The sequence below is a fragment of the Oikopleura dioica genome, chromosome XSR (assembly GCF_907165135.1).
Source record: "Oikopleura dioica chromosome XSR, OKI2018_I68_1.0, whole genome shotgun sequence".
In the NCBI taxonomy this organism is placed as follows: Eukaryota; Metazoa; Chordata; class Appendicularia; order Copelata; family Oikopleuridae; genus Oikopleura; species Oikopleura dioica.
In genome coordinates, this window is record NC_137294.1 from 5,397,379 (window position 1) to 5,423,524 (window position 26,146).

At 41.8% G+C, this 26,146-nt stretch overlaps 10 protein-coding genes across 10 annotated transcripts; 6 read left to right on the top strand and 4 right to left on the bottom strand.

Annotated features, from left to right (window-relative positions):
- Nucleotides 1-343: 343 nt before the first annotated feature.
- Nucleotides 344-2,871, bottom strand: LOC145707952 (regulator of G-protein signaling 12-like). The gene is made up of 5 exons (XM_081785547.1): nt 2,689-2,871; nt 2,031-2,529; nt 1,497-1,986; nt 1,080-1,454; nt 344-1,038 (listed from the first exon to the last, which is right to left on the bottom strand). The coding sequence occupies exons 1-5, from the start codon at nt 2,824-2,826 to the stop codon at nt 900-902; spliced, it is 1,641 nt and encodes a 546-aa protein (XP_081641673.1). The 5' UTR covers nt 2,827-2,871; the 3' UTR covers nt 344-899.
- A 2,487-nt stretch (nt 2,872-5,358) lies between these two features.
- Nucleotides 5,359-9,010, top strand: LOC145708949 (ras-related and estrogen-regulated growth inhibitor-like). Its single transcript, XM_081786643.1, has 9 exons — nt 5,359-5,454; nt 6,778-6,913; nt 7,224-7,284; nt 7,339-7,473; nt 7,512-7,581; nt 7,725-7,819; nt 8,012-8,139; nt 8,674-8,838; nt 8,878-9,010. Exons 1-9 carry the CDS (start codon nt 5,373-5,375, stop codon nt 8,924-8,926), a joined length of 921 nt encoding a protein of 306 aa, XP_081642769.1. The 5' UTR covers nt 5,359-5,372; the 3' UTR covers nt 8,927-9,010.
- Nucleotides 9,011-9,378: 368 nt separating this feature from the next.
- Nucleotides 9,379-10,446, bottom strand: LOC145708950 (uncharacterized). Its single transcript, XM_081786644.1, has 6 exons — nt 10,318-10,446; nt 10,152-10,184; nt 10,038-10,109; nt 9,924-9,976; nt 9,768-9,879; nt 9,379-9,720 (listed from the first exon to the last, which is right to left on the bottom strand). The coding sequence occupies exons 1-6, from the start codon at nt 10,444-10,446 to the stop codon at nt 9,388-9,390; spliced, it is 732 nt and encodes a 243-aa protein (XP_081642770.1). The 3' UTR covers nt 9,379-9,387.
- A 62-nt stretch (nt 10,447-10,508) lies between these two features.
- On the bottom strand, nt 10,509-11,535 carry LOC145708659 (uncharacterized). The gene is made up of 5 exons (XM_081786358.1): nt 11,399-11,535; nt 11,216-11,356; nt 11,019-11,154; nt 10,690-10,943; nt 10,509-10,647 (listed from the first exon to the last, which is right to left on the bottom strand). Exons 1-5 carry the CDS (start codon nt 11,459-11,461, stop codon nt 10,528-10,530), a joined length of 714 nt encoding a protein of 237 aa, XP_081642484.1. The 5' UTR covers nt 11,462-11,535; the 3' UTR covers nt 10,509-10,527.
- Nucleotides 11,536-12,330: 795 nt separating this feature from the next.
- Nucleotides 12,331-12,777, top strand: LOC145708952 (uncharacterized). Its single transcript, XM_081786645.1, has 3 exons — nt 12,331-12,416; nt 12,461-12,609; nt 12,657-12,777. Exons 1-3 carry the CDS (start codon nt 12,333-12,335, stop codon nt 12,775-12,777), a joined length of 354 nt encoding a protein of 117 aa, XP_081642771.1. The 5' UTR covers nt 12,331-12,332.
- Nucleotides 12,778-13,033: 256 nt separating this feature from the next.
- LOC145707422 (eukaryotic translation initiation factor 4E-like) lies at nt 13,034-14,514 on the bottom strand. Its single transcript, XM_081784947.1, has 3 exons — nt 14,237-14,514; nt 13,698-13,959; nt 13,034-13,651 (listed from the first exon to the last, which is right to left on the bottom strand). Exons 1-3 carry the CDS (start codon nt 14,450-14,452, stop codon nt 13,416-13,418), a joined length of 714 nt encoding a protein of 237 aa, XP_081641073.1. The 5' UTR covers nt 14,453-14,514; the 3' UTR covers nt 13,034-13,415.
- A 515-nt stretch (nt 14,515-15,029) lies between these two features.
- On the top strand, nt 15,030-16,452 carry LOC145707421 (translocon-associated protein subunit alpha-like). The gene is made up of 4 exons (XM_081784946.1): nt 15,030-15,207; nt 15,329-15,498; nt 15,543-15,768; nt 15,836-16,452. The coding sequence occupies exons 1-4, from the start codon at nt 15,129-15,131 to the stop codon at nt 16,123-16,125; spliced, it is 765 nt and encodes a 254-aa protein (XP_081641072.1). The 5' UTR covers nt 15,030-15,128; the 3' UTR covers nt 16,126-16,452.
- A 2,732-nt stretch (nt 16,453-19,184) lies between these two features.
- LOC145709483 (uncharacterized) lies at nt 19,185-20,275 on the top strand. Its single transcript, XM_081787172.1, has 6 exons — nt 19,185-19,257; nt 19,323-19,385; nt 19,432-19,567; nt 19,616-19,705; nt 19,748-20,100; nt 20,149-20,275. Exons 1-5 carry the CDS (start codon nt 19,206-19,208, stop codon nt 19,899-19,901), a joined length of 495 nt encoding a protein of 164 aa, XP_081643298.1. The 5' UTR covers nt 19,185-19,205; the 3' UTR covers nt 19,902-20,100; nt 20,149-20,275.
- A 377-nt stretch (nt 20,276-20,652) lies between these two features.
- Nucleotides 20,653-22,900, top strand: LOC145708637 (putative ammonium transporter 1). The gene is made up of 7 exons (XM_081786331.1): nt 20,653-20,924; nt 20,974-21,088; nt 21,132-21,346; nt 21,600-22,034; nt 22,111-22,315; nt 22,383-22,675; nt 22,773-22,900. Exons 1-7 carry the CDS (start codon nt 20,741-20,743, stop codon nt 22,838-22,840), a joined length of 1,515 nt encoding a protein of 504 aa, XP_081642457.1. The 5' UTR covers nt 20,653-20,740; the 3' UTR covers nt 22,841-22,900.
- A 1,665-nt stretch (nt 22,901-24,565) lies between these two features.
- LOC145708953 (uncharacterized) lies at nt 24,566-25,750 on the top strand. Its single transcript, XM_081786646.1, has 2 exons — nt 24,566-25,208; nt 25,266-25,750. Exons 1-2 carry the CDS (start codon nt 24,566-24,568, stop codon nt 25,748-25,750), a joined length of 1,128 nt encoding a protein of 375 aa, XP_081642772.1.
- The last annotated feature ends 396 nt before the right edge of the window (nt 25,751-26,146 follow it).

Here is a 26,146-nt window from a genome sequence, read left to right on the forward strand (position 1 = left end):
ATCCCTGTTACGGGCGACTGAAATTTAATCGTTCACCTGACAGCCTGATGAAGCACATTATTCCTTAAAATAGTTATGAAATAGATCAAACCAATATTTTCTTTCATATTCGTCTTGTGATTTATTTGATTAATAAGGTATTTGTGAGTTTTATTTACAGTGTCAGTGATAATGTGATATTGATGAGTGGCTGATTAGACGAATGTTGCTTTGTGCTTCTTTCTGTACACAGTGTTCGTCAATCGTCGGTGATTAGTAGGTGAATGCAGTCGACTTGCATCGGTTAATATCACAGATTATTTTTAACAAAATTAATTTCTAATCTTAGTAACCGTTTCTTAATGAAGCTGGACTTGAGTGACTTTTCGGAAGATTTGCACTTTCCAGACTTTCGTGTAATGTGGCCTTGAACAACGGATGTCGATGGAACTTCTCATTCAGAGACTCGTAGGTGTCTTCCTCATTGTATCGAGATGAATCCCTTATTGGTGTGAAGAAGTACGGGTCTAGTTGCCAAACTAACCAAGTAAAAATATGTCTTTTCACGTTCCTTGAGGATTCTTCCCAGTCTGTTACAGTCTCGCAAGTTTCAACGGGCATGAATAGGTTTTCCATCGACTCGTGAGAGGTGAATTCATGTGAGCCAATCTCTTCTGACCGAAAGTTGTCGAACAAGCTGTTTAAACTGCTTATGTTTCCACTTTCACCCATCATCGAGTTGAAGCTGGTCTGAGGGAAGCCCTTGGTTGCACTTCCGAAAAGAGCGTAACCAGCCGCTGCAGAAGGCATCACTCCTTGGAGATCGCCTCCGAAGGCGTCAGATGGTGTGTGCTGTCTGATCTCGTCGTCAAACTCTTGTCTTTCTTGAAGAAACTTTGGCAAACTAAGTTCTTCCTTGTTTAGCAGTCCGCGCTGTGTGTCGATTCGTCCTTGAGGTGGACGTAGTCTGCCACTATTCGGCTCCGAAGAAGGGTCAGAAGAAACTGAAGTGGTATCGCCTCGCAGCGACGAAAAGGCAAATACGCATCAGATGCTCGTCTAAAAGAGACAATAAGCATTTATGAGCGCTCTCTACTTACTGAGGTTGAAACGGTGACAATTCTGGTGTGACCTTTGATTTCGTGAGCATTCGTCGGAGTCCGAAACTTTCTCTTCGCTTCCTCTTTTTCTTAGCTGTTCGAAATCCAGGTCGCCTCTCGAGAAAAGGGCGGTCCACGTTTAGACTCTTTGAACTTTCATTTTTGACTTCGTCGAAGAGAGAGTCGCCAATATCGTTTTTCCTGACAAGAAAAAGTCTCTTGTTATCGACTTTAAACGCGTGATCATCAATGTCAACAGTATTCTCTGAGCCATTCTGAGAGTTTGTATACAGACGAAAGTTGTTTGGGTCTTCGCCGGAATACTTTTCCAGAATCGGCAATATTATGTCGCGAAGTGGTTTTTGCGGTTTTACTCTAAATGTCATGTTTTTCTGCATAATTTTAATCTCAATGTACCTGATGGCAATCCTTTTCTTTAAATCAATTAGATCAAGCTTGAAAGAACAGCGCAATTCCGCCCGCAAGTGACAATTCTCAAGCTCCATCGAGTTCTGGTCCATCAAAAGTCGATTCTCGCGACTTTCGCCAATCAACATCCAGTCAACGTGATTTTTATCGATGTCTAGTCGCTGGACAAGGCTATCGAGAACATCCTGTACTGTTCGATCGTCGGCCAAATTCACCGACAAATTGCGTCCGTCGCTGAACTGAACGTAGCATTTGCCGGTTCTGGAACCATCTCTCCTTGGTTTGTTCTCCTTGTCGGGATCGAAGCCCCAACGGAGTAGCTGTCCGGCGTCTACAGACTTACGCCGCTCTTTTTTTGGCCGCACGTTCACCGCCTTCTTCAAGATCTGAAACGCGGATTTTTTTGGCTTTGCAGTATCGCGTCGTTTTTCGTAGGCATCACAGATATCCTCCTCGCTCACTGACTTATGCGTCAGCTCTAAAAGTACGATCACAACAATTTGCAGCGCAGTTGATTTTTACCGAGTTGGACTAATCTGCGGTACTGCTCCGACTTGATGAATCTGGGGTACGAATCACGCCGCATGAGATCGTAAATATGATTCTGTTGGAGCCGGAAGGAATCGCGGTGCCACGAGCTGCACATTTTGACGCTACTCTCTAGCTTATGAGGAAGATTGACTGGAATTTCCGCGCTATCGCCAATGTACTTTTTCACAAGCTTGAAGGCGATTCGCCGCCGTTCTTCCTCCCCAAGCGCATTCTTGAAAACTTCGCAGTCGATCCAAAACTGGAGATTTTCTTCGGAGTGCTCCTTTTTCAGGTGATATGAAAATGCCGTTCGCCCAAGCGCGCAACCTAGTACACCGTCTAGCGAAATCGCCCAGCGCGCGATCTGGCCAGCTGTGCACGAGCAGTGATCGGCGATTGAGTTCACCGAGCCGCTCGGTCTAGGCGTTGCAAGTAACGGCATTTTCTCCCCCGACAGCGTCTCCGAACTTGCTGCTAATCGCATTTTCGCCTATAAAATATCTTTAACAACTTAATAAATTGAATATAATAAGGAAACCAAGTTAACTAAGCTTACTACTGAAAAGAATAACATTGTTTTTCTGAAATATATTCAGACTTTTATATTTTGTGAAAAGAGCATAAAATCACTTCAGCTGACAATACTAACCTCATTTTCAGATCGTTTGCTCAGCAAATTTGTAAAATCAGAAGACAGCCTCCTCGGCCTGGGCAATCCTGCAGGCTTGAAAGAAGTCGGCGTATCTGTCAGACACCACGAGCGATTTTTGTCGTCAGATTTTGACATCGCAAAAAAGGCAAAGTTCTCTCTTCTCTAGGCGAGGCGGTTTGTGCAGACTGGCATTAATTCAGACTAGTGTCGCTTCCGCGCCACTTTTCAGTTATCTGATGAGCGCGATCAAAATAACGTATTTTTATGCATGAACTTTCAATTCCGTGCTGTTTTTCTCGCAAAATAATTTTTATGTACAAGTTTTAATAATTATAGTATTCTAAAAGGTTTCCAAAACGGTTTCCAAAACGGTTTAAACCATAACAATTAAATAACATTGATGTATGAACAAGACCCATTTATGGGAAAAATGGGGGGGGGGAAGTAGCGAACCAGAAGCACTATCCTTGCCCTAGTGATGTTTACTTTGACCTTCGCTCACAGATTTCCTGATAAGGGGACAGGTAGCCATCCTTATCGACTAAGAACGCAGAAGCCACAGATGCGACTCTCTCGATAAGAGACTTCGATACAGTACTTTAAACTTTAATTGGCAGTAAACATGAGCTCAAGGATGGGGGAGCTTAAGGAGAGTCGTCTATGTTTGCGAGAATCGCATTTCATAATCCGGACCTTGAAAGATCGAGGAAGCGTTCTTTATCTGACATAACATTCTGTCACGAGAGACATGTGACCTCCTTGGGAACAAGGGGTCACTCAAGTGGACGCAACTCTTCCGGACAGCGAACTAAACAAGATCCCGTTAATTAAAGCATCTGTAGAACGAGAACAAACACTGCGGCTCGGCCCTTCGCAAAGAACAAAGAAAAATACTCAGCAACCGCAGTTATCGTTAAAACGGAATAACCCTGCACGTAAAGACCGCTAGTTCATACCAACGAAAATTTATACTGCTCAACCAGAAGCTTCTTTCGGATGCGTGTAAAGCAATTTCGAGTCCTGATGTTCTCGTACCCGGGCGCGGAATGTCTTCCCAGCGCCAAAGAGGTAGCTTATGATAGGATTCTTCCGTTTGTTTGAGATTAAGAAGATGAGCTGTGTATTTTGGCAGTTATTTGCGCGATTTCAGCAGTTGAGTGAAATGTCAAGGGTACCAAAGATCGCAATAAATGTCTACTCCGGGCGAATTAAGCAGCTCCTGCGAATTTCCTCTCGGGTTTTCCGATATCTGAGTTGTTTTAAGGTGTTCAGTATTTTAAATTTAACGTCTAAAATTATAAGAATTAAGAAGTGTCATATACTAAGAAGTGGCATGAATGACAGAAATCCTGAGATCTAAAAAAAACGATGAGTTACACCTCCGTTATTCTCCAGAATTTTAAAAATTCGTTCTGAAAAGCCCATTTCCGGCGACAGGAGCCTTTCTGACTGGCGTTTCGCAATCGTCCGTATCGGTCCGCTCGTAACGTGCTGGCTTGATGTGGCGCTCCGAGAACGTAGCGAATTGAAAAGAAGGCGAAAACACTTCCGGCCACGGTCAAATTTATCGATCAAAGCACGGCGCCTGAACATGCACACAGTATGGATCCAGTAACTAGAAGCTCTCGTGCGGCGCCGCGGAGCCCTATTCTGCACTGAAGGTGTGTGTGTGTCTTCCCGCGTATTCAGGACGAAACTCCCTATGCAATTTTGATTTTTTTAGAGTTCGTAAGAAGAAAATTTCAGAGGGATGACTTGAAGAAGCAAGAATGAACGACATCATCCAATTGCCTGCAAAAATTTATAACAGCATTCGAAAAACAAGCGTAGACCATAGCAAACTAGAGAAAAACGAGAACAAAACCAGGAGAGATATCATTTTATCGCGTAATTTTTAAACGCCATTTCAATCATAGACGAGAACTCTTTTATGATCTCATCTGAAGGAAACTCTCCTGCCCGGATATCAGCCAAAATCAAAAGAGTCGAAAGAAATCCTTCAGTAGACCGAAAATTATCAGTAGAAAATCGTCAATATCAGGATCACAGGAATCGGCGAAGTTTTTATTAAAAAATTCCTTATTGATTTCCGGACTCCCATACTAAGCTTTTTCTAAATACAACCTTCATTATGAATCGGTGCTTATATAATAAATATTATATATTTACAATTGCAAAAGGTGAAGCGACGGATTATTTTTCTTTTGTTTTCTCTAAAAAAGGATCGGTCAGCGTCACGCAACTGACCGGTTCAGCGAAAAGCACTGCGTCTAAATGCGAATGAACAAATATTAACTGACCGGACATTGTCGGAAATAACTTTTCGACAAACTTGTCAAAGATCTTTAGTGTGTTTTGACTTTGACTTTTTCGATCGCGTTGGCGATTGAGGAATGCGCGGACGTGTATTTATTTTCTGTGATCAAAGGTAGCTCTTCCGTCGCGCTTGGTGACATCACATTTCCTGAACGGGTTGATATCGCCTCGATATCGCTCCCGTCTGGACTTGGAGTCGTGGGCATCCGTCAGTTCTTTCTTGCACGAGATGAACAGTAATTCTCCTATTCGCTGATAGTTAAAGTAAACTCTTTCAACCACCTCGAAAATATCAACGTTAATCTTTTCAAGTGGTAGCCCGAGAATAAAATTAAGCCGTTTTAAAGATAAACCTGCGATTTGCGATGCTTGGCGAGCCGAACTGCGGCAAATCAGCTGTTCTCGTTCGGTACCTGACCGGACGTTTTATTGGAGAATATGTTAAAGGTAATTATTTGCACTTCTCTAAGGCCTTATTTGAAAGTTTAAATGGACAGTAAAATCCGACAGGAGAACGGAGGAAAACATTTGATTTTTCTTCAGACATTTTGGCAAGATATTTTTTTGTGGGAAAAATATTTCAGCTCGTTAATCGCAATTATTATATGCATTTTGGATAGCGGCCAAGAGTTCTTCGAATTAACCAGAATGGCAAATTTCAGCAAAAATAAATCAGCTCTGGAAATGTCATTGCTTGATCGAGGGGTAAAAAATCTTGTAGTTAATGTTAGAACTCGCTGAGTCAAATCAAGCTGCCTTTGGACAGCTGGTGTCACCCTGTGCTAACTCAATGGGCCTTACTTCTCCAACCCGAAAGAGCTCTTCTGCTCTAAAAATAGTGTGAGACTTCCTTTTCGAATTGTAAATCGTGAAACGGACTTGCTCTGGTCAAAATTTTTTATCGCAAATATGCATTATGCATCGTGAAATGTACTTTCATTTTGAATTTTCGTTGACAATTTGGGTCAGCCCAATTTTGCACTGTCACAAGTCAGAAGTATTGCGTGAGTTTATTCTGGCACACACTGACAGCGCAATTAAGAGTCAAAGGAAATTCCTTCATTACGAAGTCAAAAAGGCAACACATTGATAGCCAAGTTCAAACATAAACAACCAACTGTTAGGCACTGCGCGAATAGATAAACAGATAGAAATTCTTCAAGAAGAATTCGCGCTGTTTACACTCACAGCTTTTTTATTGTGGAAATGGGCTAGAAATCAGTGGGCTGTCGTGGAAAGAAGGATTTGAATATGTTAGAGTTTTCTCATTTCAGTTTCTTGTCGACATAATAAGTCGATTAAATAGCGAGTGCTCACTTGCAAGCTCTAGATCGTCCATTTTCCTTATCAGAATGTTGAACTTTAACTCACGTTGATACGCTACGTTTTTAATTTGGAAATTCTTCGCTTACATAACTAGTTTCGTGAAAGTTCGGCTAGAATCTGCTCGCAACAGTGGATTCTTATTGCCCCTATAACCGATTCAAATTATCTGACAATTTCCGGTCACTGACTTTTGATTTTATCAGATTCGGATGGCGTCGACCGCACTCAAACTCGATTTCCGCGAGCTGCGCAAATAGCGCTACCGGATTTCCGCGACAGTAACTGCTCTTAGCTCAAACTTCATAAACTTCGCAGCATTACTTCCGCTGGAAATATCTGCGTTCCATTTATAGACGAAAAAGCCCACTCGCGTAGGAGGAAATTTGACGAAATGCTCAGTGATTTCATCATTACATCAGCTTTCCTATATTTATCCTCGTTTAGACAGATCGCTGAAGTATAAACATAAAGCGAACATTATGGGAAAATCTATCGCCGCTGAATTCATCGACCTGTGCTCCGAGGACTCAAACAACTTCTGCCCGATAGAACGATGTGACCTTGACGGTGTCATTGTTGTGTAAGTAATCTGTATTTGAAAACTCGACTTTTCAATTTATTCTTTTCAAATAGCAACAGCTATTTTAATCATTGGTATATCCTTAAGTGCGCGAGGCTTATTTGAAAATTATAAATTTTTCCAGATTCTGATGTCAACACCGTTTTTCGGCCAGTTACAGTTGCTTGTCTAGTTCGAGTGTTCCATCTGGAGTTATACACTTGATTTTGTAGCTCATTCAGATGAACAAATCTTAAGGGTGGTAAATTTGAGATTTCATTTGACGTGAAACTCCTTTTTATTCCTCGCAATCCACAAACTCCTATTTTAGCTATGATACGACCTCACAGACGTCCATAATTCACTCAAAGGCGGAGTTCAAACAAATTTCAGCATAATCACCCTAAATATTTTTGAATGGATTGATTGAACACCCTTGAATACAGGAGATAGTGACGACGCTGAATGCTCTTCGAATACCACATGTTATAGTAGGCAATAAAAGAGACCTTGATGGGAACGCTGGCTTGCCTGTCGAGCTCGAAAAGAGTCAGAACCACTTCACCGTTTCCGCCAAGGAGGTATGCTCAAAAGCAGTTTCAACATTTATCCGATTCAGAAGACAGACGGCGTCATCAAAGCCTTCAGCAACCTCTACCACCAATTGCTGGATATCGACACAGCCGAAGGTAACTCTTGCATAATTATGACCTCTAGTACCATCCTATTTTCGCCAGAGAAACTATTTGGGCTAGAGTCAACTATTTCCGGTTACGCTTGTTGAATTTCTTCGGAAACTCTTTCAAATAACCGTATTAGAAAATTCGTTTAGGACAAGTGTCGAAACGCTTACGAGCACGGAAGCACAGTACTGTTGAGATTCCACAGAGTTTGACAAGACTCAACTCGACAAAGAATCGCCGACAGGTAAGTTCAAATCATGGAATTCGGATTCCAGCCGATAACGCACTCTGATTAGCTACTTACATTATGACAAGGGTAACCCTCAACAAACAGCGATATTGTCTAAAGACTTCGATCAGTTGTATTTTCAGATTTTGCGCGGAAGCCAATCACTTACGGTTAATCATTAATCCTTCAAATCATCCGTCATTTTAGACAGTTGGAGGACGACACGGACCTGAAATCAAAAAGGCCCTAAGCGCACATGAACAAAACAGAGTCTGTGCTACTCTCATCACGCCGAATTTGACGCCCTCCGCCACCAATACCACAATCAGCGCAGGGTAAGTCAAGTTCTTTCCGATTTTCACATTCTTGCACTTCTATTTTGAAAAAAATCATAAGTTGGGCGTCAAGAAGGCGCCGCATTAAGCCAAAAAGTCTTTTTCTCGCAAATATTGAACCCAAACGGTAGGACAAAGTTTTTGTCAAGGCGGAAATTTGCACATGGCTCGATAATGTTAGTGCAGCACGTCTGAATTTTTGCGCTTCAGCTTGAATCCCGTTTGCTCTCTTTGACGTGCCACTGCCAGCTGTATTCGCACATGTCGCTACTGTGGGGTTTTTTTTACCTTGATATTCGAAAAATCGCTCTTCACTACCTTGAACTTGCACAGTTTTCTCATTCAATGGCATAGAGAACCGGTTCGTCATCGGAAGTGGAGCCACTCTTGTCTGCTCATTTTTTTTAAATAGCCAAGTTCGTAAATTCTTCAACTATCATTATGTCGCCGAATTTACTGTTTTCCATTTTGCTTTAAAAATTGGCGCCGCGGAACGGCACACATTTCTATTTCCCTCGTGACATGATAATTTAGCGTTATCGAAAACCTGGATCCAAACACAAAGAGTCGCAGAGGGTCATGGTTCCGTCTCCCTGCCCTTTTTTCGAAGAATGTCGGATCGTCGACACTCAGGAAGAAGTCCTCAACGTGGGACAGCTCTTCATTGGATGATCCGATCGACGTGGACTACCCGTCAAGGTAAGTCGAACGTAAGAAATCTGAATGAGTTTTATTTAGTTCTGATTCCAGTTGTTCTAGTTCCTTTCGTTCAACAGGCAAGGGTTGATGCTCCTTTGAATTTTGCACTCTTTTCTCGCGAGACGAGGTGTCTCAGTTTCTATGGGAATGATCTTGTGAGACAGAATCACTGACTTTTCATGGAAAGTAAAACAAACGCACCCCGAGCGATTTCACGGGCAATCCACTGTCCATCTACTTAGCCTTGAATGCTCAACCGTTCCAAAAGCCTCCTGCTACCCTAAGTACGCCGAATCCACACGCTGCCCAAGAACCGAAATAGACCCAATCTCGAAATCAAGGAGGAAAACAATCCTATAAACTCACAATTTGACCCTGAAACAACATTCCCACTACAGTTCAAATATTTTATAAAGACTCGAAAATATTTATGTTCTTACAAATTGAAGAAATTAATATGGACAGAATCAATATCGACGAAAATGTCAAAAATATTTTTTATGAAAATATAGTTTATTTATAAAAATTGTCAGAGAAAAAGGGAAGAAATCATTTTGGCTCGTACGTATCTAACCATTTGAAGGAACCTTTGCGTCGGTGAGCGTCACAGGCGACCCGGTCAGTCAACTTTCTGCCGTACGTATCGATGGAAGGCATCTTGGGAGAAGAGATTCTACGGTCACCTTCCATTTTTTCTGGATGAGGAACAGTGTAGTCCGCCTTATTGGTTGTTTCGTAGCGCTGCGTCTTGAGTTTATGCTGACGGGCTTGCACTTCCTGCCAACGAATGCATTTGTGGTCGAGAGTGGTTTTGGCGCGGTCGCCTCCCTCGGGCAGGTAGTTTTTTGCCATAAGACGGTAGCCGGTTCTGTCGACCATTCCCTGAATCAAACCATTAACAGTTACGGTAAGATTAAAGTTATTATCACCGTGGTTTTCGAAACAGGCTCATGGAATTGTTTTTGTTTGAAAGTTTCTTCAAGGCCTTCTTTTGTAGTAGAAATTGGGATTGTTGGTTTATCGAAACCAATGGTCTTGTAGCTAAATGTACAATAATAATTTAATAATAAATAAATTGTACGTACGTAGCTAAATGTTGATTTCTGTCTCGATCGCGTACTGCTGTAACATCGTAGTCCTTTTATGGGCTTATTAGTGCCAGACGATTATCATCAAATTAAGCTAGTGGAAAACCGAGCCTTTGGTTCAGCCTCTCGAACGGAATGCCAATCGCTGTTCAAAGTTTTCGGGCCATAATGCATGTGCTCGCTCTTATAATATCTTGTAAGATCATAAGTTAACAGAGAGTTTACCTTGAGGCACAAGCTTCCCTTTCGCTCTTCGACCTTTTTCGGAATTCAAAATACACTTCATTTTACTATTTGTTAGAAACACGCAAACATATAAAAGTCAAAAATGGAATATTTTCAATTATTCCTTTAATTTAGAAGTTGAGTTAGCAACTCCAAACTTAGGTACTGGAATTGCCAGATTTTCGACCATCGCCTGGATCCCCTTTTTCCTCGAAGCCTCCTTCGATTGTTCCTCGCGTTCGCGCGCTTCCTCCTGTGCGTGAGTCCTCAAAATCTGCTTGAGCAAACGAGTCATGCTGCGCAATCTAAATTCAGAAAAAGTTGAAAGATTTTATGCTTAAATTAAATAGTGTGGATAAATTTAACAGCATCCTTTTTAGCAGCGATGGGTGCATTTTGAAGGGGTGCGCTTCTTTTTGATTGATCCCTCCATAAGGTCTAGTTCTTTTCTGGTCTTTCGGGCATCTTCGATCGTACTTTCAATTCTAGCACGAATCTGACAAGTGTTATCGTCATCTTTAACAAGAGATAGTTTCACCTTTAGTCCTTCATTTTGGAAATTCGACTGTTCGACTCTCAGATTCTGCATTTGCGCTTCAATCTCTCTTATCATCCTGTTGGTGTTCGTGAGCGAGCTCTCTAACTCGCTGAAAACTTCTTTTTGCTCCTTGAAGCGGTCGATTATGTACGAAGACTTCCCTCGAAAGGCTTGCTCGTTCGTTATCGAGGCGTTTAGAGTGGAGAGCTGCTCGTCTGCATTTTGTAAAAGCCGTCGTAAGCTGCGATTTTCCTCTGTCAAGGGTGGATGATAATATCGAGTGCGAAAGTTGTGTTATCTTGATTCAAACAATCCTATGGACCCATCGCCTGCCAGTTTATTTCGCTCATTGACCTGTCGGTTTAAATATTGAGTGGCGTTGTCCTTGTTGTCTTGCGCCACGCGGAGCTCCTCCCGCAGATAACTCTGCTTAAGCTCCTCTTGCTGGAAGGCCGCAGCCATTTGCTTATAAAAATCTTTATATTTAACATCACATTTAAATTTAAGAAGATTGGCAGTGACTTACGTTACGGGCAAATATGCGTAGGTCCTTTGCTTTTGAAGATAAGCCGTCTTTCGGCGTGTACGCTGGCAGATCGTTCATCATCAAAACTGGCATCGGAGCAAGTTGGCGAGGAACTTCGCAGTCGCAAGGGTGTGCCGTTGCCTATCGAACAGTCAGCTGCAGAAATTGTGTCAAGCAATTTACCTGCATTCGTGCTTTGGCGACTTGATGGCTCAGTTCTGCTTCATCCTCGGTTAAATTTCCCATGGCTCAAACTGAGCTTGGTAAAGGAAAATAATTAAGCTCATAGAATAGTTCTAGAAAAAAAACTTTTCTAGAAGAACTATAATTGGCGAATTTCTACACCAGATCAAAGGGACAAATTTTCTGGATAGCATTTTTAAATGTTTTTCTTGGAAGGTCTTCCCTTTTCGTCGGATCGATTTATTCTCTTTCAAAAAATCATTCATAAAGAGATATTTCCAGCTGATTCGCACACTTTTGCCATCCGACCAGTTCTCCCACGATGAATCACTTACGGTCTTCTGGCGCGCTAATTCCTACTGGTTGCTGAACTAGCATTTTGGCGCGCGCCGCGTAAAATTTTCACGTGAACCTTTTTCGATCTTTTTTTTACTAAAATTTTTAAATTTAGACTGAGAAAAAACGAAAATGGACCGATTAACTCTCGAAGATAAACCCTGCGAAATTTATTTCGCTGCTGCTCGACTCGCAGACCAGGAACGGTTTCTTATAATTTACAAGATCTGAAATTTAATATCAGAAAGCACTCTTTTAATGATTAGGTTAAACAAAATTGGTAAGAGACAGAAACTTTTAGGAATTAACAAAATATCTCCATGAGAAAAATTTCATAATTCAATTTGGTGGGAGATATTCCCAGGCTGTGACAAAAGACAGCAGGAAACCGCTAAAGACTCCAGTTGGTAACGGCTTTTCGGTCAAGTTCCCGCACCAAGAGGCAACAATGATCCCGAACCCGATCGGCGAAGGAACAGATTCAAATTGAGCTCTTACTGTAACTAATTTGACGCCCGCCGTCAGCCCTCGCCGGCCATTATAATCTCGAATGTTTAATTTTGACTGTAATTGCTCGCTGAACTTGAACAAAGACCGCATGCACAAGATAACGTTCATGAAGACGATCGGAGTCGTGGAGGCTCTGAAGATGGCGAAAGCGCGAGGCTACGAGGATTTTGAGGTATTTTTTTTTCTCTCTTTTCGTCGAAAACAATTCATTTTTAGTTCCACGCGAACTTCTACCCTCCACAACAGGAAGACTGGGAATTTCTAGAGGACAAATGCGATGAGATGATGGCCCTCATCAAGGAGCTCAAAGTTAAGATGGTCGAGCGAAGAATGTATGGTCGCTTGCGAACAAGGAAGGATGGACAGTAAAATTCTGTCACTTGGATTATTATATTTGTCCATCCTGAATAAGTGTCGAGCGAGAGGTTGATGCGGCTGCGCAGAAAGCCGCCGAAATCGATCAGAACCAGCAGCGAATCGCCAATTTAATGATCGGCGGAAATGATGGGAACAACAACACGAAAATGGACTGATCGATTCTTATGGGAATATAACACTTCATTGCCACACTTATAACGTTCCCTTATGCACCCCACTTGCCCCTCTTTTCAGTAGTAGAATCGCTTGCTTCATTAAATTCTGCATTCGCAGCGGCTATATTATCGCAGGAACGCTCCTGACATTTTCTAGATTAAATCTGCGACTTGCTTTCTTGCGTATGTTCATTTTGCTTCCTGCCATTAGACAAGATACTATTTTTCTTTATTGTGCAAAAGAAGAAATATGGAATTGAGAGATCAGCATTTATTTGGGTTCTATTCAGATTTGAAAGCATCGAGTAAAACTGTTACTGGAGTGATGAAATGATTGCTAACGTACGGACTTGGAAAGAAGCATTTTGACAATTGAAAAAAAGGAAAATTGTGTCTAGGGATCAATTTAAACTAGATTAGTTGAACTATGAGGAGAGCGCTAGAAATCAACAGACAAAACAAAAAGGCGTTAATTAGTCTAAATGGGCAGAAAATGTCGATTCCAAAGGAATGGGATTTTCTCCGCCATTAAAAAGCCTAGCAGTGGTTCTCTCTCTTAACAGGAGGCCAACTGTAGCAGTGAAAAATTAAGGATTTCTCCAATTAGTTCGCTTTCAGAGTAGATTCGAGTGAGGTGACTATAGCTGCCACCTGGCAGTGACAGTAGATCCACGGCGCTTCATCGCGTCAGTGTGCAACTGGAAGCGTATCCGAAAGTGATCAGGTAAATTTAGTGCCTTCTTGAAGTTGGTGCCGATCGAGAGCGCCTCTTTCCCGTCGGTGCCGACTTCGCCCGTCCACAACTGCAGTCGATCGGCGCGCTTGCGAACTTGCACGACAACGCCGTTTACACAGTCTCCATGCTCGCCAAACACTAAACACACTCATTCACTCACTGAAGCATTCAAAGGCACACTCACGCTCGCCGATGCAGGCAAGAAGCGATTCCAACCAGCCGGCGTCCAAGTGTTCCTTCTGTTTCTTGCCCGTCTCGAGCACCCAGCTTCCTCCCTTGGCGTTTCGCACGTCCTCCCACTTGGGCGCAATGCCCGATTTGAACACCATGTAGTCAGCGCCAATGTGTAGACGAGACGGAAGTGCTACATGGTGATATACTGCCCAAAAGTCTTCTACTGTGGAGAAGGTCATTATCTTTGTCATGCGTTCATCCCATTCCTTCGTCTGAAACAAATCAATCAAGCCACTGAAACTCTTTCCTTTTAGAATGCACGCATTGGTGACCTATCAGTTCAAACGCCCGCTGGCTGCGATTCTCATGATCGGCGACGCAGGCTGCACCGCGTTCTACTTTTACTTTCCGAGCAAATTTCTCTCCCATAGATTCAAAATTAGTTACTACGTGATGTTCAATTATGTTTAGGCTGTGTCTCTACTGTTAAATTATTTTTAATTGTCTAGATTTGTCATTGTTAAAATTCACGAATTCAGATAATTCTACCTTGTCTGCGGAGAGGTACCAGAAGTCCCAGCTGTTGTCAAGCGGGTGGCGAAGGTCGTCGTTCAGCAGAGCCTGCTCTGTCTTGTCGGCCTCGTTCGCCCCGTCGCCTTGGTTGTGGTTTTCGTCGTCATTGGAGTGGAAGAGTGCGGCCTTGTCCGCCACTTCCTCGGCCAACTGCTCAACACACGTTTCCTCGCAGACGACCTCTTCTCCCATCTTCCCCTCTCTTTTTTTCTTTCTTTTTCTTCACTCCCGAAAATACTATAAGATGTCGCCCGCGCGAATTTCGTTGTGGAGGTGGGCCGCGATCTCCCCTCACCCGCCAACCATGTGACCCGATTTCACTCACAAAACAACCATTCCTCTCCTACTCATTCCATTCACAGCTGTCTACTTACACGTACTTCTTATCGCCCATATAGGCTTTATTTTGAACAAGACCCATTGCGTGGGCTTTTTCTACCAATTGAATTTCTATCTTCGTGTTCAAACGACTAGTTCGACCTTGATAATCGCTCATCTTGACCGCTAACAGTTAACTTGCCATTCTAGTGTTCTCCTACGAATATTTCAAGACCTTGTTCACGAATGAACTCAAATAGCTCTCCAATTTAGCTTCATAGTGATCATAGCTTTATTTATTTTCCGGCTTTCCAATGAGAATTAATTAGACATGTTTCTATCAGATTATTTTCGATTTAGTAATAATGATTTTTTGTCCGGTTTTGATCCGAATCCGTGCCCAAGTTGCCACGAAGTTGCGTGGAAGCTCTCGCCCAATCGTAAGCCGCCATCACTGCCCGTCCACGTTGAATAGGAAAATAATACGAAGACGAAATTTCTGAAGGAAAGATTTTCTTCCCGCCCGACAGAGAGACAAAACTGAGAAAAAATGAAGCTCCTGAGAAGAATGCTCCCGATCGCCATTCTCGGACTGGCTCTTGTAGCTAGGGCGGAGGAGTTTGATGAAGGTAAGCCAGCAGATCGATACTAGGAGATTCTACGGAATTTTCGCTTTTGAGAAACTATTTTTATTGATTCGAGAAAGATGGGAAATTACTTTGATTTAATGATTTTAACTTCTTTTGTCAGAAGTTGGAGACGACACCGTGGAAGTAAATGACGTCTTGGACGAAGATGAGGGCGATGACATGGGAATCATCGACGAGCTCGAGGAAGAGTCGGAAGTTCAAATCAATACATACTGGCCGGAAGCAACAATTACTGCCGGCAAGGTTTCCGAAGTGCTTGTTTCCGTCAAGGTGAGCGATCTGCTTAGTTGAACTAGCATCAAGCGTTCCACTAGGTTGCATCCACCGCCATGAACCGATACCAATTCGGCATCATCGAAGGTGGCTTCCACTTTCCCCAAGACCAGAGCTACAAGGTGCAGAATTTCTCCTCGATCAAGTACAATCGTGACCTCGGATCCGGCCAAGAAGCAACTTTCCTTTACCCATTTGTTGCCGCCGAACTCGCCGGAGGACGATCTTACGGACTCCAGATCAACCTCGCTTACGAAGCCGACTCCAGTAAGTCCAAAGAGCAGAAAACTTAATTCATTTTCTCCAAAAGCAGTTATTTATCGATTGCATTCAGGCCCTCCTCGTCAAATGTTCGCATCTGTGGTTAACCAGACGGTCGAAGTTGCCGAAAACCTCGACAATGCCGCCGCCGAGCAGTTCTTTATCTTTTTGACGTTCGCTGCCTTCGCCGCTGTCGGCTTCTTCCTTTTCGCTTCCAAATTCTCGTCAAAGAAAAAGGCCGCTCCCGTGGAGGTCGGAACCTCTGCCACTGCCGACGCCAGCTGGATTCCCGACATTCACATGAAGAAGAGCGCTACCACGCCGAAGACCTCTCCCCAGTCGCGCCGACGCAAGGTGGAGTAATTTACTCGTCTACCATCGATTTTCACACCACCTGCGTGGCAAAATTAGTTCGATTTCACAATTTTAATTAATATTTCGTAAATTTTCCCTACATTCGGCCGACCTTCGTGCAATACGTTATTGTTTCTAATTCCCACTTTCCGACGCCATTGTACAAAAAAAACTAAACCTAGTTATATTATTATTTTTTCGTTGGAAGCATCACCTTCTGTTCTGACCCTAAGTTCGATAAACTTATTACTAGCTCGACAAAAATCTAGCAACAATTGATTCAATGAGTCTTGACGGTTTTATTAATAAATTAAAAGATTCTTCCTTACATTTCCTCACCAGAAACACGCATTTGGACTTTCAGATATCCGTGTTTCTTTAGCGTCTTTACTGTTTTGCATTCAAAGTCATCTTCGGATTTGGAATAAGAGATTGATTGCTTTCTGAATGCAATTTTCGCGCAAAAAAAAGTAATCAAAGTCATCTTTTTCGCAATAAAATCAGTAACAATCCACTACAAAGCTGCTTCTGAGGGCATCACTCGTTCTAGTTGCTTCAGTACGCAGTCTGCAAGTTAAACGAGAGCAAGAAATAGTTGTGGTCAAGTAGCCTAAATGTGTAGCATGAATTATTAGGAGCAACACTTCGCTAGAGTATTACCGATGGAGCACTCAAAATTTATTAATCCAGTAACAAGGAAGTCCTCGATCAGACGAGCGCAGCTATACAAGACGGACATAACGATACGTCATATTACACGTTATAAAACTTGTTAATTATCCATGGGATCGAAGTGATATAGCGAAGGGAGGAAAAACTCGTGGCCGGAAGGGGCCCATTCTATCGCGCGAGCGATCAGAATTTCAAGGCAGGCTCCATTAGGCGCAATTAGAAAAGAAATTGTTTTCGATTATTTTCTCTTTAAAGATAGGCTTCGGCTTTCGCCCGGCTCTATCTCGTTCTTGTGTTGAATAATTAACAACTTGGCAATGTCATTTCTTTTAGAGGCGCAGCACCACTCATCCGCGCTCGAGCACTAGTTAAACCTTTTTCATCCTTTTTTTTCTCCCTAAAATAAATATCGTGACATTCAAGAGAATAATGGGGATAAGAGATTCATGATATCTTCGGTGAAAAACTACCAAATCAAAGCTGTCAAAGGAAACCGGAGAAAATCAACGAAGTACTCTGAAAACATGTCGAAAACTATATTTTCATACAAAAGGATTCATAACTCAAATAGGGTTAGGAGATCAAAAATTACTTACTTCGGATGGAGATAGCTCCAGTTTAGGATATGAAAAGACTTACATCTGGAATACCGTCTTAGTAACACTGTTTTGACTAATTATAGCCGCTTGGATCAATATGAGCAGAGTAATTATTAGATTCTAATTGATAGGGCCAGAGCTTTGAAGCAGAGAATAGCGAATTAGTTGTATGACCCGGTCGATAAGCCGGAGTGCCTGATATCTCCACACTACGCGACCGATCACTCATTGAAGGTGCTTCTCAAACTGTCAGTGTATACACAATAGAACTAAAACCGTCTTCAGTATCCCCTAAATTTCTCAATGATAAGCAAAGCTTTACAAAGCATTTCAAATAGTCAAAAAATAGTCGAGTTTAACAACCAAATTGGTACAGAAACGCATGAGAAAGTTCCTTTCATCTACAAAATAGACCATTAGACATTTACAGACATTAATTTATAGTAGAAAGTTTTTGGAAAGGAATGTAATCGAATTGACTTTTCCGCGCGTTAAATTTTGACATCTTAGCTCATGCTTCATTTGGCTGTTAGCACAGCATTGCACCAGAATAGATGAGATGCTGAGTGTAATCTCAGCGCATCGGTATAATTTATCGGCATTTTGGATTTGTGCATCACGTGAATTAATAATGGAAAATTTTAATACAGATTGCTTCTGAGGGTCATTTGCCCACGAGAGAATATTTGATGACATGTAGAATCTACATTGAGATCTTCCGAACTCGTGGGACCATTGACGGCTCATTGTTTTGGTGTTACTTGGAAATGAGTGCTTTCAGCTGTTTTCTATATACAATAAATATTTAATTTTGAATGAATTGAGACAACAATATCATGTTGTCTAAGAAAGAGGGAGGATGCACGCTAGAGGCGAGTGAATATTTAATAATGAAAATTTAGCTATCGCAATGATGTTTCAGTGGGTGGTAGAAAACTCAGAACATGATCAGTAAATACATTTATTTAGGTGATGAGCTGCCATCTTTTTCTCCTTTGTGTTGGTGCATTGGAGGACGAGGGCCGCTAGCTTTCATTTGGCGAACGGTTAAATATCAAATTCTTTTCAGCCTAATTCAACTAGCACTTCTTCGATCAGTGCCAAAAATCAAAAACCTTGCTCCACTCAAATAAGTGGTATTTAACCTGAAAAGACAACCGGAATCCTCCTCGTCTGTGTTCTTTCGCCTTTAATATCATTTACCGGTAAGGTCTTTTTTATCCCGTTCGGATTATTAAGCTCATTTTCAGCCGATATTGCCTTTTATGTAACTTGCAATCAGATTTACATTGACGCCATAAGGAAAGTGACTTTCTCATTTTACTGATCTCGAAATGAAAAAATAATGAAAGTCACGAAACAGTTCACTACTGCTAAATCAGAACCAAAACCAAAAACTCACGAATGGAAACAAGACCCTTCCATTTGACAGTTCGTCCTCTGTGGAGATCGCAACAGAATCAACTTTCACTTTTGAGCTGGCCGAAAAAGCAACGGAGAAGGCCAAGCTCCATATCAACCTTCCACCAGAATTCGATATAAACTCGATTGAAAGTAACAAGTAAGTTATTACTTGTATTAGCCTTGTATTTCCTCAAACGCTTTCTCAGGAGATTCTGTGACAATTTTTTGGAAAAGCTTCAAGACAAGGATACAGGCGGGACGATCAATGGACAAATACGGCGCTTTCGCCACCTGCTTGAGAATATTTATAAACCAGCGCTTATTATCGGATGCGTGCTTTCCACAACATTGGAACGGTCAGAGCTCGGCTGCTAGAATAATTAGCGCAGGGCCTGTTCCGACCGCATAAAGTGCATGTTCTTCCGCGTAGTCGTTCTGGGATGCGGCCATTCTCATCTCATGTCAGGTCTGGCGTTGCATTATTAAATATAAACCACACGGTTAATCGCAATCTATTTCAACCAGCTACAGCATTCGTCGTTACTATGCTCTATAGTTGCTTACCTGTACTAACAGGCATAGTTTCCGTTAAAGGTGAGTCTGTGACAAATAAAAAGAAACAATACTAACAGATCTATAGCGGCTGGTTTTGTTTTTGGCAAAACTTCGATACCATGTCTTCTGGATCTCGTGGAGCAAGTGAATGCTCAATTTGCACCGCCGCCAAACACGACTCCTCTACCTGATCCTTATCAAACTTTAAAATTGAATGCAAGGTAATTCAATGCTTGCTGAACCCTGTTTTTAAAGTTTCATAATTCAAGCGTTGTCGAGCAAGAAGATCGAGTAGCTCCAGAACTCGTTTGGTTCAGCTTTGCGTTTTTAACAAAAGCGATCGACAGTCTCGCGTCCGGGTAGGAGAACAAGACGTTTAACCGCAAGTTCAATATTCCTAGATATATGCTTTTCGTGGTTACATTTCGATCCTTTCTGAGGAAGCATGGCCACGAACATATCTGGTGGCACTTTGCGCGCGCGCTCGGAATCATCGTTGCATTAGTGGTCTGGATGTGTGTTATGCCACTGCTAGTTCTGGAACGGGTTCAGTAGATTAAAATAAATGCACATTTGAGCAATACATGAACTCCGCAAAAGTCGCCCTCGATAGGATGGGTCTTATTTGGAACGGACTGGTCGCAAGAAGACAAAGGACCGCCTTTTAGCCAAGACATCTCATTTTTCGACAACAATATGCTCTGGGATTCGAACGTTACTTCCGCAATTTTCTACATAATCTTCATTATTTCCGGTAAGTTCTCATTTGATTTGATAAATTGTTGACCGCTTAATAAATCAGCTGTATTGTGGGGCGTCATTCTTCTATTCGGCGCCGCTTACTTCATCTACCGATCCTATCTTTATAAACGAAGACAGGAATGATTCCAAATGACCGAAGAAACACGCCAAAATTACTTCAACTTTTCTCAAACACTTCAAATATTCTTGTATAAAGAGTATAAACAGTACTGTCACTGCCATTTATTGCAGGAACGATTGGCCTTGGAGCGGGAAAATATCCCCAACGAAGGATCGTTAAATTTTTTAAAATGGTCTCATAAAATCTGTTCTTGCATCGACGAGTCAAGGATTTGATCGTGATCATTTCAAATTTGAATCAAGTTCACCTCAGGCCTCTTCGTTAGATTTTCATCGTTCTAAATTGACCTGCTTACAAATCTTTTGTGATGAATTTTTGTTCGGACATCAACATATGGATTTAAATTTTAAAATCGGCTCATCCATGGTCATAAACGTAAGATCCGCCTTTCTGACCGTTAATCGCCCACCTTTGACACGACTGGGCGCGAGAGAGTTACATTGAATGATAGTTTTTCCGTTTCATAAAATTTGAATAGTAAGAGAAATTTACACTCAACTCTAAATCATCGATGTCGACTCTTGAGGAGCTTCGAGGGTTGATAGAAGATGACAGGAAGAACATCAACCAGTTTTTTCTGCTTATAATGGGTGCAATCGTGCTGCTCATGCAGTCGGGCTTTGCATTTCTAGAGGCCGGCTCGGTACGCGCTAAAAACGTTGTAAATATTTTGGTGAAAAACGTTCTCGATTGTTGTAAGTGATTTCAAAGTTTTCATATGAATTTAAGCAACTAATTTTTTAGTCATTGGGGCAATAGTCTACTGGGCCTTTGGATTTGCATTTGCGTACGGAGATGTCGATGAAAGTCATCCTCACTCATCAGCAAATAGATTCATCGGATTCAAATACTTTTTTTCGTGAGTAAATTGCTCACTGACACAAGCGATAAGGCTAAAATAGATTGAGCATAGATGATGGGGTGGGTTTTTATGCGACTTGGTTCTTTCAATTTGTATTCGCTGCTACAGCAGCAACGATTGTGTCGGGTGCAGTGGCGGAACGCACACAATTCGGCGCCTATTTGATCTACAGTACCTTCATCACCGGCTTCATCTATCCCGTGGTCACCCATTGGGCCTGGTCAGAAACTGGTTGGCTTCAGAATCAAATTGTAAGCTCCTTTTTTACGAGAATGAGTTGCATTAATTCGTTCAAGATTTCGTCAAACTTCAAACACGCTTACACTGCAAATGGCTCTTTAGCCTACGACGGCAATCAACCTGTCAAGTGAAAGAGTTCAAAATCTATCGTTTTCATCAGCAATATAGTAATTTGCGGTTTACAACTTGCCTCAAACCATTTTAGAAGATCTGAATATCTCCGTTCATTAATCGTATTTTTTCTTTTCAAAGTTTATTTGATTTCGAGCACTAGATCAGTTCGTTGATTTTGCTGGTTCCGCTATTGTACATTGTACTGGTGGTGCTGCTGCCTTCATGGGAGCCCTAGTTATTGGACCAAGAATAGGTCGCTTTGAGAAGGGAGCGCATGATCCGAACCCACAGCCTGGCCATTCAACGCCTTTTGCAGCCCTTGGTGCATTCATCCTCTTTCTGGGTTTTCTTGCATTCAATGGCGGCTCTGAACTTGCTATTGTCGGTGATGATCATGCAGTTGTTGTTGCCACTGCTTTTGTCAACACCATGCTTGGTGGAGCTGCAGGCTCGATCGTCGCTGTCGTGTTAAATTATTGCGTTGCTTGGATCAAAGGCGAGCCAAAATACTGGTCCCTTCTACAAATGATCAATGGAGGCCTAATTGGAATGGTGGCAATGTGTGCTGGCTGCAATCGTCTGAATCAAGGTTTTACTATTTTCAAATAAAAATATTACTAATCATAATAGTCTAAATTTTAGACTCTAAAACTTTTAAATTCTAGGCGCTGCCGTTGGAATTGGAGCCATGGCTGGCATAACTCTTCTTTGGGTATCATGGGTTATGAAAAGAATTCGAGTTGATGATCCCCTTGATGCCTTTGCTGTTCATTTTGGCGGAGGATTGGTAGGAATTCTCGCCACTCCGGTTTTTATGAATGGTGGTATCGTTCACTGGAAAAACTGCAAAACTCAGAGAGATATTTACGAGTAAGCAATGTTTTTATATAAACAGATTTTCTGTTCCGCGAGCTGTTAACTGAGCAAGGCTGTTTAGAGCCGATTTCCCTGCGATAAACCCTGATGCAGAAGGCAATTTTCAATGTGACTACTTTGAATTTAAAGTCTTTGCATGGAATCTGGCTGGTTTCCTTTCTATAGTCCTATGGTCAGGTTCTTTGTCCTTTTTGATTTTCTACTGCTTGAAAGTAACGAAGATGCTTCGAGTGAGTAGAGATGATGAAGTGCGTGGCTTGGACATCGGAAAGCACGGCGAGCCAGCGTATCCAATCGAGGCCTACGGACACGGCTGGAATACTGATCTTACAAAGGAATATGAACAAGAAAACGGTTAGTTTGAGATCTTATTCTACCCAAAGTTTGTCGTAAATGTCAAGTTGACGAGCTTTTAAATGCCCATAAAATTGAAATTTGAAAATTTTATTAGGTGAAGTTACAAACATTGGATACCAAGATTCATTAGCAGACTCAAACGCATACTCAAATTCATCTTAAAGAATTTCAAACGCTTTCCAACTACAGCTGACCCTTTTCTCTTTGCTCCAATAAACCTCGAAACGTCGACTCTTGATTCATTAGAAATAAGTCTTCCTTGTTTTCCTGTCTGAAATTAATACTCTTTCGATTTTCAATCGCGAAAAAAGAAATGAATCAGAATTGAAGAACGGGATAATTACTCAAAATATTTTTTTTCGATCACAACTTTATGTTATTTTTTGCTGTTTTCCATATAAACGGTCAATCAGAAGGAAAGTTGCACCGTGCATCTTGCACATCTATAAGTGGGAATTCTCGTCTATATATAACTCTATCTATCTACGGAAGAACTTGACCTTCTTATAAAAACGAAGCTCTTGATCGACAAGCAACTTGATTATTCTACTTGAGTTAAGGGGAACAGATGGCCTATTTACCCTTGTATCATAATCAGCAAGGATGTGCATGTGTCTTTCTGAACAAGAAAAACTTTCTCACAGCAGTCACGTGTGTCTTCCAATAAATCTCTAGTGATTACACGGAGTTTGCTTAGGAAAAGAAAGAGTCCGATCGAGCATATGTCCACAGTGCACCCCACACCTGTCGCTCAGTTCCTCAGTTCCTCAGGTTATTAACTTGTCTAGTCCCAGAAAGTGTCAGCGCTAAGCCAGAAAAAATGTCAGAACTAAGCCTGTAGGCTAAACTCGACACCTCTCATATCACCGAGTAACTCCTGCGACGCTGAGAAATGCACTCTTTTCGAGTAACAATATATCTCTACCGAAAACATTGCTTCAATGAGTCAAATAAGTCTATTCCTCATAGACCTGAAAAAGTTTTTTCTTCTAAAGACGAGCTGTGCACTCTTGTTAAACCCACTGTTTCACAAATCAATCATCTAAACAAGGTACGACGAAAAGTAGACCCTGTCTAGAAATCAAAGAAGAAATTTGATTGAAATCAAAGAAGAGTAACTTCACGGGAAGTTGAACAATTTGGCACCAGTAATGTAACGTTTCAGTGAATGTGAGCGAGGTACAGTCGGTAACGGTTTATGTCACAGTCTGGTTTGAGAGGGAAAACACTGTGGGCAGGGCTGGGGCGTCGCTCGTGAGCGGCGCTTTGCGCTTATGAAAGGGCACTCTTCCGTGCAGCGCAGCCTTAACTCTGGAATGACCCGATATCCGTTACGACGAGATAGACATGAGCCAAGAACCAGAGAACCATACAGATCGCCCGGGCGCTGATGAGAAAACAACAACGGAACAAAAAAGCTGGTATGCTCTCGTTTATTAAATTTCTCTAGAGTCGAAGTCCGTAAAAACGTTATATGGTAGGGAAGATAAGAAGATAAAAGGAGAACGTGACAGTCGCACAAGAAAAGTTCACTCAGGAAGAGAAAGCGAGGCTGCTCTCTTTTATTGGCATGGGTTCGAGATCGAAGCAAACTGAGTTCAAATTTTCGGCAGTGCGCCAAATATTGTGCTATTTGTAGAGGCCAAATTCAACCCCGTTCCCGTGAACTATCCTCGCACTTTGGCAAATAAAAACGTACTAGCTCGAACCCACGATTACAGCAATTATGTCGAGAAAATTCATCACTGCCTTGATTCAGAAAAGAAGGAGGTATCGGAGAGATCGAACTGCCCTGCCAAAATTCAATTCAGGCTATTGGACAAAATATTTCATAAATGAAACTTCAAATGATTTGTAAGTTTGACTGTTCCTTTGGCCCATTTAAGCATGTTTGGCGCCGTTTGTTTCCCTGAAGTTCCACAAAACGCTTCATTTTGCGACAAAGAACGACGTTTCCTCACAAAATGCATGCCTCCAGCATATGATGACTACGAAGAATACGAATCACAATCGCCAACACAGTCGCCAACACATTCGACAACACAATATCCGCCGTTCGATGACGGTGGATGGATCCATCACCAGTTCGCTCATCATCATTGGGAAGCGAACGATACAAATTATATCGAGCTGATGAACAAAGGAGAGTGCGGGGAAAACACCTCCCACTCAAGAATTCATCCCGACAGAATGTACTTGGAGTGGTGCGAAACTCCCGATCACAAGAACGAAAACCAGGGGTCCTTCAATCCATGCATTACAGAGAAGTCCTTCGAACAAGAATATGAAACTTCTGTTTCTGAAGTTGTCAGAGATTTGGTATATATTGGACTGCCCTCTTTTGCTTTTATTTTGACGCTATCGACGACCCTAGTCCTGGTAAAATTTTTCCGACGAAGCAAGCGCATACTAGTCTATATAAACATGTTCCTGTCAATGTCCCTCTTTTCGCTCTGCTACGTTATCAATATTTGGATTTATCGACTTTACGCTAATATGAGAAAAGAGGAATCAAAAAAAATTATCGATGGTAAGCTTTTAAACTTTGAACGATTTTTCTTCTGGACAAAATTTACGGTGATTTTAGTACTTGGTGGTTACATCGACTCTTTATTCCAACGAAATTACAATGGCGAAAACGGAATAAACAACTTGACGACGACGCAGCACGACTTATTTCTCAAGCCGGATTTCTGCGACAGAAACGATGAACATTTTTACAAAAGACTAAACTATACGAGAGCAGACTGCTCGACCCTGGAAGATCTAGATCGAGTTGCTCGCGAAGCCGGCTGCGGCTGGGACGAGTTCAACGCCGAAAAATCCACCATTGAAAATTACTGTATCTTTTTTGGCCTTCTGGAAGCGTACTTCTGGATGACAAAGTTTACTTGGTTTATCTTACAAGCAATTTATCTAGTCATGCTGAATTTATGTACATACAACTCACTCTCTATTTTTCAATCCAACATGTTTATCTGGATCGGCTGGCTAACACCTCTCCCATTTCTCGCTGCCTTTGCGTCTAATTTTTTCTTCTCAAAAGGAACTGGGTCCATTTATTTTGATTAAGGAAAAATATTTTAACTCCTGAACGTATAATTTTCAAATTCCGCTGAACGCAAATACGCCCAATTAAGGACCCCCCCGTCAACAATTTTCGAAAAATCTATTTTCGGAATTTCAAAATTATGACCCCGGAAATGGATTCTACGAGTGAAAAAACGATTTTGAGGCTTCATTTTTTGGGGGTCTATCTCGACTCTAACACCCTCAAAATCGCGTTTGAAAATCGGATTTTTGACGAAAAATGACGAAAAAGTCCCAATTTTGCTAAAATTTCAGATTTTTCTTGGTCAAAAAGTGCTCCGAACAAGTTTTTATGATAAATTGAACTTTCAGGAAGACTCAGAAGCCAAAATATGGCTTTTAAGAAATTTTCGATTTTTTGAGGAAAATTGTTGACGG